Here is a 15,586-nt window from a genome sequence, read left to right on the forward strand (position 1 = left end):
GATGTGGGGCGTGGGTTCCTGTCTTTCTATGGCACTTCTAGGGAGTCCTACAAGTTTTCGGGTATTACTCAGCATGTTTAGTGGACAGAGTGACACTGACACACAAGTAAGTGGCGTCTGACATAATTAACTGACCTTTGGAAGCTCCATTTACTCAAAAGAAATGGCGAGAAAATAATTTTGAGTTTCCAAGAAACATACACAAAGTAACTTAGTTTTGCGGAATCTGTCTTGTGACTGAATTATATGACTTACATGGAGAAAAATGGAACCTGGACACACTGTGATAATGCATGGCAATTATAATAACAGATCTCAATTTATTTACTATTAGCGTATTGGATGGCAATGAGTAGCTACTTATTATAATACCATAAAATTACAGAAGTTGTTTTATATTTAAATGGTGACCAGCTACGAGCATTTGTAGTACTGGACAGTCGCAAACCAATAGTATCCTGCATTGAGCCACTCATCAAGCATGTGGTCAGTGAACACATGTTATAATGGAACCTACCTTGATGGTTCGATAATGCACTACGGGCGAATGTAACAATATGAAATGAATGCTTTGCGCATTATATTTGTCGCAGATCTCCACATAATGAACGTTTTCGTAACACCACAAATTACTGAAGTAAATAGCACGAGATGCTTTCTTAGTGATAACTTTATTTAGCGGAAACGATTGCGCCTAAAAATATATAAAAACCGATGAAGATACCTTATAATTTTCAGAATCAACTTTCTAATTTCAGACAAGTTTCATCGAAGAAGATGCTATAATCTCTAACTCCTTTCTCATCCACGTTCTTCAACGGCCCCGTAACAAAATTAGAGAAATTAGGATATAGATTAGTTGGTGAGTCATAACACACTCTAACGAGGCATAAAATAATTGCTTTACTTTTCACTAAAATTTACACATATATATTTTGCTTTATCAAACAATACTAAAATACAAAATCTTTGTCGTACACTTAAGAAAAACCAAAAGTTCTGTCGCTCTTGACACAAAAAATGTCAATTACAAACAGTTCCTCGCGCTTACATCAATCTTTGTTTGTACATAGTGATGCTGAGTATAGAACAGATATTAGCATATACCTCTTTGCTCTACAAAGTATACCCCGAAAACGTTCGTTTATTGCGGTGTTTGGAGATTTCACACAAATCTGGCCAACCATGTTTCAACATATTAACATGTATATATACCTGGATGTTATTCCCGTACGCAATTTTCCTACTGTTAATAGAGAGCAGTTTATTGATCTTTTCGCATAGAGTTCGACATCTCACCTTCCATGGAGATGAAATTTGCTGAACACGATTCAGCTATGGCTACTTTCACATAGAACGTTTTCCGTTAACTCTGATAAAATAACCTTAATGTAATTGTGGAAGATAATGGCACTGTCGTTGGTGCTTTTTCTCTGTGATGAAAAGTAACTGTAAAGTGCTCAGCATATTTAAGAAAACCGCACCACGCTACATGTATTGCTCATTAATAGTGTCGATTATTCTGCTGGTTCCCATACCGCAGGATGCTCGTGGGTTAATACAGTGAGAACTGCCTATTCAAGATCTCGGGAGTTGAGAAACACCCACGCAGATTTCGCTTTATCGTAGATGCGAGCGCTAGTTCTTCCCCAAGGCGCCCCACCTCGATACCTCGTTACCCCTTCAGAGCGGCGGTATAAGAGGAGCTCACCAGATATCGCACATCACAGTCTGTGCGAAGCGCCCCGGTAGTCATGGCAAGAAACCTGATCTTCTACTGCTGCCTCGTGGCTGCTGTTGCCATTTCGGCGAAAGCCGCGCCGCAAGACAAGCTCGACAACTTCAACGTGGACGAGATCCTCAACAACGACCGCCTCTTGAAATCCTACATCCAGTGCATGCTCGATGCAGATGATGGGAAGTGCACCACCGAGGGCAAGGAGATCAAAAGTAAGTGTGGTTGTTAAACTTCATTCTGTATTGTGCCTTTCTCGCTTCTTTTTTACACTGTTCGCCATCGTCAAACCTCCCTTCCCGTTTTCCTGGAAGCTACAGATGTTCGATTAAACAATACGCTCATGGAAAATGGTGTAGCACTCTGATATGCAAAATCACTAAATCATGCTTGATATTAATAGCTACAAATTCTGTTCCGTTTCCTTAACACATTTTATGGTACCTCTTCAGGAGACTCCGTTTATTATTCATTGTCAGATGCCTGATCAGAATCAGGTGGTATTGTGTTCCACTACGAGCAATAACAGGTTTACAACAGACAAATCACGTGATGTCAAGAAGACGTATTATTTTGTCCTGGTCACAACAATGTTACACTAACTAATAGCATTGAAGTGTTCTAACATATTGAAAATTTCACCTCCTGCTAAAAATACTCTTAGCAGTTAAGGTAATGTTTCATAGGGCCTACAATTCGCCTTTTGCTTTAATCTAAACAAAGAATCAGTGGTAGTTTGGATAATCATGTCATTTTCTACTTCCCTGGTTTATATACTGTATTTTGTTCGCACCCCCATATAATCCACAGTGCTGTATGAATTAGTTTCCTGTCAAATATGTGATACCTCTCCAATTTCCACCTCTTGCAAACTCTTTTTGACTTTCTCTTGAAATTTTCGCACGATCATCGCTTCTATGTACAAGAGGATCATCTTTGCGTCTTCTCTCGGCGAACCGAGTTTCCATCAGCTTTGCAATAATCACCTTCGCTTCGCCGTGTCAAGTTGTTTGTACCAAAGTGAACGATTCTTTTCATACATGTCAGTGTACAGATGTTTCCTTTCCTCTCGGATAGTCTTGTACGACGACGTTTCGTACAATATCAATGCCCTACGTATACTTTAAAGGCACAATTCCGATGAAAGTAATTATGGCACTTCCTGTTAGTCAGCATTAAGTATTACTGCATCGTTTTAAGGTCCAGCTGTTGATCCTATACTTAAGTAGTGTAATATTGTTAATTTACCTGCGACTCTAATTTATTTAATCGTACAACCACCCTAATGGCAAAGTTGTTGCCCAGTTCCAAACTGAAGCAACAATAATTCGTCGATTAGAAGAAGACAACCTGCATTCTATGCGTCCCTTAATTTCTCCATTGGCAAAGCTTTGGACAAAAGCCTTGGTTTAATACTTGTCGTGTCATTGACACTTCTTCCTACCATTTATCTGATTTTAAAATTTTTGTACAGAGTACACAAAATGAGTATTAAATGGAACAATTTAAGATAATGTTTGGGGCAATTAGCGAAAAACGAAAACTGACATTTTGGGAAAGTCTACTTAGAAACACAGCCGGCACCACACTCTTCCTGGAGCTTCAACGTCCACCAGCTCCTCTTCGTCACGAAGTCTCTTTCTTCACATCGCATGACTACTATACCCAGGTGAACGAATTTAACTGAAGGTCGTTCTTGTCTGGGCATAAATGACGGACGTAGTTCAGGCTTGTATGTGCTGAGATGCGTCAGTGTGTCCCTATCCAGCATTTAATTCTAACGACTCACATATAGAAAAATATTGGGCTTTAATTCATTGTTTGCACAGCACCCTTCGCAACGTTCGTTTGATATAAATCTCTACAGACATGTAGTGATGTTTAGAGCTACCATCGTGTTGAGGTTATCGTTAGTGATAGCAACGTCTTTAACGTTTATCAGTAATTGCAGTATTTCCTCCATTACTGTAGTTAGCAGGCCATTACTTCCCGACAATTTCTTAGTAACGTCAAGGTGCTTGATGCAAGTGATACTATTATCCCAGATTTATTTTACACTTTTGAATTGTGTACATCAACTAAGCGAGAGCTAGAAACGTCATTCTTAAGTCAGATAACTGCGACACGAAGACAGATCATCGTCATGATATAATAATCTTAGACATGATGTCGTAACTGAACCCAGACAGATAAACTCTAATATTAGGAAAACAGATTGCAAGAAACCTTTTGAGAGGTCATTCAGTAAGTATGCTCCGGTAACGAAGTGGTTATCGTGTGTTATTCAAATCAGTCTGTCCAACTCTTGAATGTCATTGAACAGAATATTATCAGCTTCTTTCTACGCCAGTGCAAACGCCCAATGTTGAACACTTTCTCGACACCTTCTTCGGTGTTCGTATGTTTGTTGCTCTTGGAGATTTTCCCTTATATGTTTCTACTATTTTCTACGATAATACCTTTTATATTTCAATATAGGTCTATTTTCTGTATGCAAGTAATGGGCAGCAACATACGTGAGCAAGTTTCGTCTACAATAGGTAGTTCCACTTTATGCTACTTCCTGTCCTATTTGTCTGACATTTCGACGTTTCTGATTTACTGAGCATTTTTGTCAAAGTACCTACCTCTCGTCTATTGTTTTCACAATGTTCTTTTCGTTTAGAAGGGACACATTTATAATGTATAATTTACGAGATCGGTGAACGGCATGCGCAATATTGTTTTATTTGAATCTCCCTGTATTTTGTTGTTCCGTAAAGCGGTTCCTCTATTTAATTATAATTTCTATGTTTCTTGTATTGTGCTCAATATTTTCTGCTTGATAGCATTACCCTTGCTTACAACAGTCAACAGACTGATAAAGTCTGACGCTGTCTCTAGCTATTTGTGGAAAGATGTTGGAACGTATTTTCATTGTTGACGGACTATTACTTTTCTTATATTTGCTAAATAGTGAGTTATTAGCTTTGAACATAGGGAAACGGCTGTAGAACTCCACATCAGAAAGTGTCCTCCAAGTTTCCAAGACCGGTGATAACTTTCACAATACTGGACACAACGAGAAAACATCTTATTTCTAAGTAATGCTATTGAGCCATCTTTTCAACCGAATCCATTGCAAATGTTGTTTATTTTTTAAAATGCCGAAATAAAAACGGAGTAAATATTTACTGCATTATTTAGTATAAATATAGAAGGCATGCAAAGAGAACAGGGTAAAGGGATACTGAAACTCCACACCTAACTTTTTGTTACCTGGTCCTCCCTTGGCATTGAAATATTCTGGCAGTCATGTAAACCATACAATGTGTTCCATAGTTATTGCCTTCTTTTATAAAGGCGTTGACCTTAAACCACTGATTTTTAATAATATCTTCTGTGCATACTTTATATTCCCTGACAACACAATCAAGAAATCCATAAGCGTATATGAAGGGCGTTCACTAAGGGATGAAACACATTGTTTTCTCGCCCAGTTACAGTCTAAAAACTCCGGAGATCGTTCTGGGACATCGTTATATATGCCCCTACAGTGTCATAAAGTTCTGATAAGTCGTTGTGGTATACATAGGCTTCAGAATGACATTGGTAACAGAGATCCATTCTTTTTCTCTTTGTGGAAAACGAGAGCATCGAAGATACTTGTAGGCACCTTCAGAATATCAACGGAGACTTGGTAATAAACAAAAGCGCGGTAAGTCTTTGGGCGGCGCGTCTCTCATCATCACCGAAAGGTCGTATAAACCTGTCCAATCTGCATGTGTCAGCTGGCCGGACACAGCTGACTCCTGCGATGTTCGAGCTTACAGACACATTGGTGATCGGCAAATCGAATCAAACACCTCGCCACACAACTGGACGTTTCTGTTGGTGGTGCTGTTACACTCGTCCAGCAGTAGGGGGACTAAAAGGTGTGTGACCTTCAGGTTCCTGGCCACCCGACGGAACCCTGTAAAGAGCAATGAAGGACCATTTGAGCGGAACTGCTTGCGCATTATAAAGCTTATCGTCTCAATTTTTCCTCGAACATCTTCGCAAGCGATGAAATACGGATTCATCACTTCGAACTCGAAACAAAAAAAAAAAAAAAAAAAAAAATGGATTTGTCCAACACCAACTCTCCTCCAAAGAAAAACGTTCAAAGCCGTGCCCTCAGCCGGTAAAATCATGGCGACGATCTTCTGGGCCACTGAAGGGGTTATTCTGTTTTATGTCCTCCCCCATGGAACAACGATCCACTCTGAAGTGTTTAGTGCCACCCTCATGAAACTGAAGAAACGACATCAGCCTGTTCGTTACCACAAAGAAGACAAAGAACTTCTCGCTTTCCATGACAACACAAGGCTGCGCAGGCAAGAGATGTTCACGAATCTTCATTAGACTGTTCCTCCTCATCGGCCTACAGCCAGGATCTCGCAGCTTCCGACTACCACCTGTTTGAACCAATGAAGGAAGCATTCAGAGGGAAGAAGTACGTGGATGATGTGGAAGTTATTGACGCAGCAGGACGTTGGCTCCGACGTCGAAGAGGAGAAAGGCACGATATGTGCGTAAAGGGCCTCACAGTATGGTGGCGTATGGTCGTCGTATAGAACAGAGATGATTTTGAAAGCAGTGTTTAACAGTGGAATGAGTGGGGAATAGTACATTCTATTGGAACCCTAAGAAAACTCATATTGATTTCAGAAAGAAACTGTGTTGCATTACTTATTGAACGCCACCCATATAAAATAGATTTAATAGGGCTTCATAACTGTAGTGCTTTGAGTTCAAAGAAGCTTTCGTTTTTCACCTTCTCCTTGAAAAGAAACATTAATGTTTCACGAATCATTACCGGAGAGGTCATCAGAGACAGGGTACAAGCTCGCGATTATCAAGAATAGCGAATAAATTTTTTCTCATAAAACTGTATAAAGTGCACAATATCGGATTCTACACCACATTTAATTTCGAGACTGGCAGAGAGTATGTTTGACTTTCTTTAGACTGCGACCTCAGTTTTTAGACGGGCACAACGATTATTTAGCAAAGAATTTTTACCAAAGGAAAGTTGTCAAGCAGCCGTATATTTTCAGATGTTATTTTATTTAGAACACCGTTTAGGCATCTCATTAATGCGATCCTCAATACCCTATGCACTCCATGGTTACAGGATCAAATAAATCGATAGACGCTAAACTGGAGTCAGCAAAACCAGCAGTGAATTTTTTGTGGAACTTGACAACATCTGAGCACACTTTTCTCTGACTGCAGGTGCGCACAGTTGTCATAAAAAATTCTCGGATTCCAGATACTGATGGTTCCAATTATGCATATATCAGTGTATCTGATTCTGTATACATGGAGGGCACAGGTGCTGAAAATGGCGTTAATGAAATGCCGAAACTTGTTTTCTAATTAAGATAATATCTGAAAATACACGGCTGGTTGGCGACTGACCTCTATCCACGATAGATCGACACGCACAAAAAACTGGCTGATAATGCTTAGCGGTAGATATAATATACTGACGTAAAGACAACAGTTGAACTGCACCACTGACCTGCTCACTGGAGCATCGACCGCTGTACAGATAATATACTGTATATTGTATTCTGGGCATTCACAGTGGATGCAATATGCCAGTCGCACATTTCTATGGCTCCTAATTACCTCAGAATAAGTTAGAACGTGAGTCAATATTTCTGTTTGCTCACTAGCCAGGGACAGAATTTCAAGTCAAGTGTTCTCCCATTATGAAGTAATTTAGTATATGTCATACTCCACAAGAGCTAAAGGAACATCGCTATACAAACAAAAAAACTCTGTTACAGGGAATCGACTTCATGTGCTCCTTGTAGTGAAACCAAGACTTATCAAAATCTAACCGCCACGTTCTCCACTGTGGCTCTCCATACCAAAATCTGACGCTCGAGCACCAGCGAGATATGTCTTTGATGAATGCCAATTGGGATGTGCTCTTGCACAATCCCTGGGTTGATGATCTTCTTCACATGATACTCAACTATCTTCTGGACACATGGCGCCCATGTTTGCACTCAGGTGACGAATTCAAGTGGCCTTTACAAAAACATTACTTCCAGTACACAGGTCATGAATCTGAAGATAATCACCTAAAGTTCATACTTCTTTCAGAAGACTATCCGGAAGTTTCCAGTTCCAAATTCCCCCCCCCCCCCTCCCCAGATCGTTACAACTTTGATAAAGAAAAACATATCTCTAATATTCGGTGGCATGTATGCAACGCTCCTCCCATGAGAGGATTCTTCAAAGTGCAACTGATGACCATTATTTGTGCCCCCACACATCTTCTCATTAAAAGCATGTCCATTGACATCTTCAGCCACAAAAACTTTTTCGCAAGGTACACTATTCTCAAATAGTTTTCACCCCAACAGAATAACCTCCCGCCCCCTCTGACCGCACTGCAGGGCTCCGTCACATTCATCATCATGAACTGCCGTCGCCATTTCTGCCCTCTCTTATGGCATTAAATGTACGCCCCTGTAGAACATGACAACTCTATTTTCAGTCCGCTTTAGATGACAGCGGCTTCTGCGGAACGCATGCTCCACTTGGCCGTTTCTGTCAGTGCTCAACCCTAATAGGCTAGGCGCAAATTGAGACGCGTATAGCGCGTGTGGCGCGACGCAGCGCAGCGCCCTTTTTTGTAATATCGCAGGTTCAAATGGGACCGCGCAAATTGCGAGGCGACGCGACTGGGACGCGACACGCGCCTGCGCCAGGTCGCGCGGCGTTGTGGTTGAGGCACAGTTTCTCACGCCGCGCGTGCCTCGCTAGCACCGTGGGAAATTTGAGGCGGGGAGCGGAAAAGTAGCCCGGCCATATGCTCACATCGGAACGGAGCATATGAGCAGTGGTAGTATTGCCCATACGATAAATTTTGCCTTACTGTGTACTAAATTTCATTGCCTTGAGTAGTGTTTCATTTTTCGCCATTTAAACGCTTCATCTTTCTTCGTTAGTACATTATACTTTTCTGTTATCTATATCTGTATAGTTTTGTTTTGCTTTTCTTCTGTCAAGAAAAATGCATACTTCAGTGACTGATGAGCCCTTGGCCGCTGGAATTGTATCATATGCCTCCGCGATGTTTTCAGATCGTAAGAAGGGACAGAGGGTAGTGAAGCAAGGAAAATCATGTGATTAAGAATCAAGCTAGGAAAGTAAAAGAAGGTTATCTTCTCGCTACCTGGCGTATCTGTACGATCTGATACAAAAATTTAGAAAGTGATAATCTCCACAGGTGTGATCCCTTTGTGCTCCTGGTAAAAAGCGTCCAAGATCTGAAGTATAAAAGTCTCAATGTGATTACTCTGATATGGATGTAATAATGTAATACGACACACTGTACTACATGCATTTGAACATCACATTTCCACTGCAAGCTAGAAACAGTCGAAAAGCAGTCACAAATAACAATGTTTTAATTGGTTCGCTGTGATGAGAAAAAGCATTTCAATTGTTGCATGCACACTATCAGCGTTAATAAACTAATTATACAACAGACTATACAAATCAAGAAAATGGTCTGTATTATTACGAAAGTAGGAATATCCCAAAAGAGTATTATGATTAGATATATTTAATTTGTTCAAATGTACTGCTGACAAGGGCACATCTACTTTCATGACAATTTTTTTCGAACTCCAACTCACAAGGCACACATGGCTAGCTTGTGCATTCCTGTCGCGCGCATTATTCTCCGCTGCTGACAATACACTGACCATTGTGTTGTGCGACAGATAAGTTGTTTATTTTTCTCAATACCAACTATTTTATTCGCCGTAGGTGAGCAACCAGTATCTGGCATGTGCCTATCATTCGTTAGTCATTATTTTAATACTGCTCAGATCAAGAGAAGGAATAAAATCCTTTGGTAAGTTTCCATTCCAGTCGCTCAGTGTTAAAAATACGATGGGTTACGTGGATTCCACCAAAATTCCACGGGATTTGCAATCTATTATTTAGTGAGTTGTTAATCTTTCTCATTCGAAGCAGCATCACCGTTTGTGAGTAACGGCCACATGTCTCTTGGTGAATGGTTTAATTGCACTTTCCTTTGTCACAGTGTAATTTGCCAAACTCATCTCACAGCAGCTATTGAGACAGAATTCCGAAACGGAGTGCCTCATTAAACAAGTAACTGGCAATCACAGAGCTCAATAGCTTACGAAAAACCTCATAGTCTCGGTTTGCAGAAACATAAAAGAAGAAATTTCATGTTTATTTTCATACTAGGAAGCTCTTGTTTCGCTAGCTGTCGATAACTCTTAAAAAACTACAGTCACTGGAGTGAAATAAATAAAAAGGGAAGTATAAGTACTGATAGATCGCCATAGATAAGAAAGTTCCGTGTGTTTAAGAACTGACAGTACACTCTCCTCCTGGTGTGCTATCATTCGCCAAACTGTCGTTTCGGTGTCTCGAGCGGTTTAGGAGATATGAGAGATGTTGCGAGAATTTCATACTCGCGCGCGGACGTGAGATCGGCAGTGAGCGCGCTACATGGGATCCATTTTCTCGAGATCGGAGGCAGATAGAGACCTCAACCCAAACCTAAATAAAAATTCAGCATGTCAGCTAAATTTCATACGCAGCAACATATGGTGTCATATGGTGTAATACGCACCAAACGCAAAATCATAGCGACCCCTAATTTTCGTTGCAAAGTTTTTGAGTTTTGCGTAATGTCTTACTAAAATGTGTATATCACAATAAGAATGGTCATTAGCTAGTTGACGAGCACTTCGCCACGAAGCTGACGTATAACGCTACAAGTAAGGCAAAAATCATATATTTCAAGTGAATAGTTTCTGTAAAATCATTTGAGAAAGGTAACAGGTTGCGTGCGCTTCGGTTCTGTCAGCTCGGAGCGTCGCCAGTCGGCGCGTGCGAAGTATGGTGTACGCGTCGCAATATGCGCTGCACCCGCACGACTTCGCGCTGTAGTGTCGTGTCATGTCACACTTGCTATACGCGTCTCAATTTGCGCCTAGCCTAAGTAACACTTGGTCCTGCAGTACTGCAGGCACTGTCAGTACATGGTGCTAACCAAATGAAATGGTGGATTGTATACTGTGTTTTAATATAAATATAAATCTACAAGAATATTAAATGTAAGTGGAAAAATTGCAATGAGACTGTTTCACAAGATTTTCTTTGACATATCTACAGGCAGGCTGCCAAAATTATTGGCGACGGGATGTGGAGACTGCTCGCCTAGCCAGCTGGAGAGGGCTATCAAGAGCCTGAAGCACATCACAGAGAAGCACCCTGCAGAGTGGACCAAGCTGAAGGCCAAGTTCGACCCCACGGGCGAGTACACAAAGAAGAACGCCGACACCTGGAAGCAGTACGGCGTCACTCTCTGAGCGCCACGCCAGTCCGATTCGCCTCTGAGCTGTCGCAGCTCCTCGTACACAGTTCAACAGCAAATCCTGTCTCTTTACAGACATTGTCCATTATCTTAAAGTCTATGACAACTTCATCCAATTTGGTTACTCACCGTAATTTCTTAGCTTACACTTGTTCACAATGTTACTACAATTATGATATGAAATAAACGTTTGTTGAGAAATTTGCGTTTCATAATTAGGTAGGAGGAATGATAATTCCTGCATCAAAATATGAATCCCTCTCCAAGTCCTACTTTTCAATAACTTGTTTGAATCGTAACGTATAACAGTGGTTCCGAACTTGAGACTAATCACCCCCTGAAGACTAAAATGAAATTCTCTGAGGGGAGACAATACAATGGTTCAATAGCGAAATTAAATAATTTTAAAAATATCATTGCTACCATCACTATTTACTAAGAATGTAGTAATGATTACGTATGTTACCAATAAATACAATTTTTTCGTATATTAGCATCAACATGTGACACAATGTGGTAGAGATTACAGCTACATACACTTTGTACTTTGTAATACGCATCAATAACAGTAAAGTTGAGATATATATATATATATATATATATATATATATAGCCCACAAGTTAAATTACCTCATAAAAATGCATCTTCGAGAGGATGATTGTCATCGCAGTGGATCACGAATGGTTCCATTTCGTACTTCGCAAAAGATCAAGGAACTAATTTACAGTACAACACAACTCTATAGGATGATTCCCATTAGCGTTTGAAAGCTCCAAAGCGTTATAAATGAAGCTGGGACGAGTCATTTAATATAAGACACATGGAGTCGCAAATATCGGGTAAGTTCCCAAAACTAGATTAGAAATTTGATAATATGTCACCAGATGACGTACCTCGCAGCACTTGCAGCGATTGGGCATGTGCGTGAAGGGAGGATTCAACGACCGGTTGCTTGCTTTCGAACACACGGTGAAAAATTTAAATGCTTTTGGGATTTATTTTGCATCTCTTTCCTTTTGGCTTTTCCCAACGGAGAGCGCGAGACTGTAAAATATAAAATATACCTCAGTATAAACATACAACTCTCTAACTAACTGCAAAAAAAAAAAAAAAATTAAAAATGATACTCCCTAGCACACGCGAAACTCGAGCCCTGAGCTTAAGTAGTGCAAGTAGGCACCGATCCACAACGACTTGTACACTTGGCTCTACCACTGCATTTTTAGAGAGGAACGTCATGAGGTGATGTCACAGTCCAACATTTGTCATCCGCTTTTTTGGTATTTCTTTACATTTGCGACCCCACTGTCTAATTATTTGTCTAAATGTCATATAGATTGCTTAGGGAGTGTCTAAACGTTAACAGAAATCTCTCCGTATAATGGCCACTATAATGCTGTAGGAGCTACACAGTAATATTATTATTATTATTATTATTATCATTATTTCATTTTGGTCGCTAGAGTACCAAGTGAAGCATCTACTTTATGTGAGGTTTTCTCTGGCGCCACTCTTCTTCGAACTTCTCACCATGCACTTTCTTCCTTTCTTCCGACTTAAGTGCTTTCGTCTTAAGTTTCTTTTCCGTTTGTGATGAGCGTTATGTTCTTAACGCTTTATGTGTATCCCAACATCTATTCAGTTCGTCGGCGGCCCGATATCTCTTATGCGCGTCAGATTTCAGCCGACGTTTTCAGGTAATGTACTATATTAGATATCTGTTCGGTCTCTTGCCTCCTCTACAGTAACCTTCTTCAGTATTATCGGGACGCAGGCTTTTTCTGATTAGTGTTGTCTTTAGGATCTTGATATTATCAACGTTTCTGATGAGTACAAAATTTCTCATTTGGAGATTTGTACTGTCTGACTTCTACATTACCTGAGACTGTTAGAAATAAGCAGTGCCAATTATTCCATTGATTTATTAGTGCGTGATTCAATAAAACAGCTACAAAAAATTATAATCAATAATTTTCCGTCAGCTGATATATATACACAAAGAAAATACCTTTTCATTCTAAAGTTTAGTTAGATGGTAATGTTTATGGTAATGGGGGCGTCCTGCAGAGATGGGGTAGGGGTTAGCAGCTAATATATGATTTCAATCGGGGATAATGGTGTTACATACAATAATCTTTCAATTAAAAATACGAAAACAAAAAATAAAGAAAACAACTGACCCGTGATGCACACCATCGAAGTAATAAATATATGACGTACAAGGTGTTTCTACATCTTGGTTACAAAATACTCTCGTGAAGTACGCCTAAGGCAGCAAACAGTATCTAACGAAGTACCATATTTCGGCGGCGAAGCTTTTACGTGCTTCGGGGAAACTTGTGAAATAATTTTTTCGCTATTCTCTGCTCCTACTGGATGGGAGAGTTGCCATAATTATAGTTACCATAATCACTACCAAGAAAATAAGTTGTTGATAATATTCAGTGTTTAGGTACACACGAAACTTACACAGCCGGCCAGAGTAGCCGAGCGGTTCTAGGCGCTACAGTCTGGTACCGCGCGACTGCTATGGTCCCAGGTTCGAATCCTGCCTCGGGCATGGATGTGTGTGATGTCCTTAGGTTAGTTAGGTTTAAGTAGTTCTAAGTTCTAGGGGACTGATGACCTCAGAAGTTAAGTCCCATAGTGCTCAGAGCCATTTGAACAATTTTTTTGAAACTTACACTGTGGAAGTGTCGTCCTCCACACTCGATGCCTCTTCTGCAACTGACCAACTGCATCTCGTACCAATATTGTAACAGTATCTACCACCGAACTTCGCTGTATCTGTCGATATTTGTTTCTATTAATCCAACTGTAACAACCATAATACAGACTAGATGTGAAAATGTTTGTATTAAAGATTTGTTTTAACTGAAGATGTACAACTCTGCTGAGTCTGTTGGGTACAAATATATGCTGATTTCCTCTTCCTGACGTCACAGGGACTCCTAGTCCCCGGGAGAAAGTCATCTTGCAAGGAGAGAGTCGGAACTCTCCATTGAATAAAACCATATCCCAACTTAATACTATTCTTTGCGTTGTGCAAGGCACTCAGATATCGATACTAACAATCTGAGGGCGAAACTTGGCAGTAGTAGTGTCGGTCGAGAGTTCGGAGATAGACGACATGTAACATCGGTGATGGCAAATCTTACCACACTCAAGGCCTGATATCATTTATATAGCCATGAGAGATCTAGATGGCTAAACTACGCTTGAAGATGAAATTTAAGGTAAAATTCCAATACATAGCGAAAAATGAATTGCAGGGTTAGGTTCGTGATTGTTAGTTGGAGTTAGCAACAATCCCATGTTTTGCTTCCCAGTGAAAGGAACCTCCTTATCATCCAAATAATATTAGTTATTCTCCACATCTAAATAATATGCTGTGGTTACAAAATATTGATACATTTTAAAAACTGAAATAATTTGTTAATCTAGCACTCAGCCCATATTGACACATATGTCATTTTGTTATTGTCATTATTAATAATTGTTCATAATGATTCTGAAGTTTTAAATAGACTTAATTAATGAAATCGCTTCGGAAAAGACATTTAGTAGTTAACAGGAACCAAGTAAACTCCTTTTTATTAAATTCATTCTTAGCAACAATAAGCTTTAGCGTCTTCTGATGCATGCTGCGCATTGCTGTAAACCACATGCGAAAAAAGCAGTCATTTAAAGAGGTGAGTGTAAAGCTTAGGGCCACATTGGAGACACTGACAGACCACAACATATCATGTAATTCAGATTCAGTATCACTTGTAAATTAATATTCAAATACGCAGTCAGATTGCGTACTGAAATTTTAGTTTGAAGTTTTTCAAGTAACAATCTGTCGAGGGCTTAAACGACAGTAAAACTGACACTCATACAAGACACATACAGTGTTATGCAGGTTAGTTTCCGTTTACTGATAGCTCAGGTTGCTTACTCAGACCAGTTTCACAGACGAACATAGGAAATATTGGCTGTAGCTATGTTACATATTTTGTTGCATATACGTTGCTTTAGCCACTTGTGCTGCGGATTTTGAAAGACGTATACATTGCCGGCGATGGGCGAGGCATGACAGAATCTCTGACCAGAGAGTAGTTTATCTTTAGTTGTTGCTAGTCTGCGCTTGACCGCGCGAGTCGACGGTAGTAGTTGTCTGTCGACAGCAGTCGACAGTAGTCGTCAGTCCGTGCTAGTCCGTGCTAGTCGGCGGGAGTCGGCATGCGTCGGCTGTGTGCTCTGCTCGCGACTCTGGTCAGGACTCTGGAGGATGAGTATTGTTGTAGAAGGTAAAGAAGCAGCCTTGCACATATTTAATAATGTATGTTAATTGTAATTTAATTTGTTCAAAGAAATGCCCCAATAATAATTTTTATAATATAAAGCAACTCTTTTAAAGAAAAGCATTCATTTCAATTTAAAGAATATTTCAAATGCATGATCA

General features: G+C 40.1%; 1 protein-coding gene across 1 annotated transcript; it reads left to right on the forward strand.

Moving 5' to 3' along the window:
* The first annotated feature begins 1,714 nt into the window (after positions 1-1,714).
* On the forward strand, positions 1,715-11,339 carry LOC126191498 (ejaculatory bulb-specific protein 3-like). Its single transcript, XM_049932390.1, has 2 exons — positions 1,715-1,950; positions 10,937-11,339. The coding sequence occupies exons 1-2, from the start codon at positions 1,755-1,757 to the stop codon at positions 11,131-11,133; spliced, it is 393 nt and encodes a 130-aa protein (XP_049788347.1). The 5' UTR covers positions 1,715-1,754; the 3' UTR covers positions 11,134-11,339.
* The last annotated feature ends 4,247 nt before the right edge of the window (positions 11,340-15,586 follow it).

Source organism: Schistocerca cancellata, chromosome 6, assembly GCF_023864275.1.
Source record: "Schistocerca cancellata isolate TAMUIC-IGC-003103 chromosome 6, iqSchCanc2.1, whole genome shotgun sequence".
NCBI lineage: Eukaryota > Metazoa > Arthropoda > Insecta > Orthoptera > Acrididae > Schistocerca > Schistocerca cancellata.

Excerpts from the sequence above, each read along its gene's own strand:
- LOC126191498 (XM_049932390.1), top strand. The coding sequence starts at position 1,755 with ATGGCAAGAAACCTGATCTTCTACTGCTGCCTCGTGGCTGCTGTTGCC. Across the intron at positions 1,951-10,936 it reads CGAGGGCAAGGAGATCAAAA|GCAGGCTGCCAAAATTATTG; the intron begins GTAAGTGTGGTT and ends ACATATCTACAG.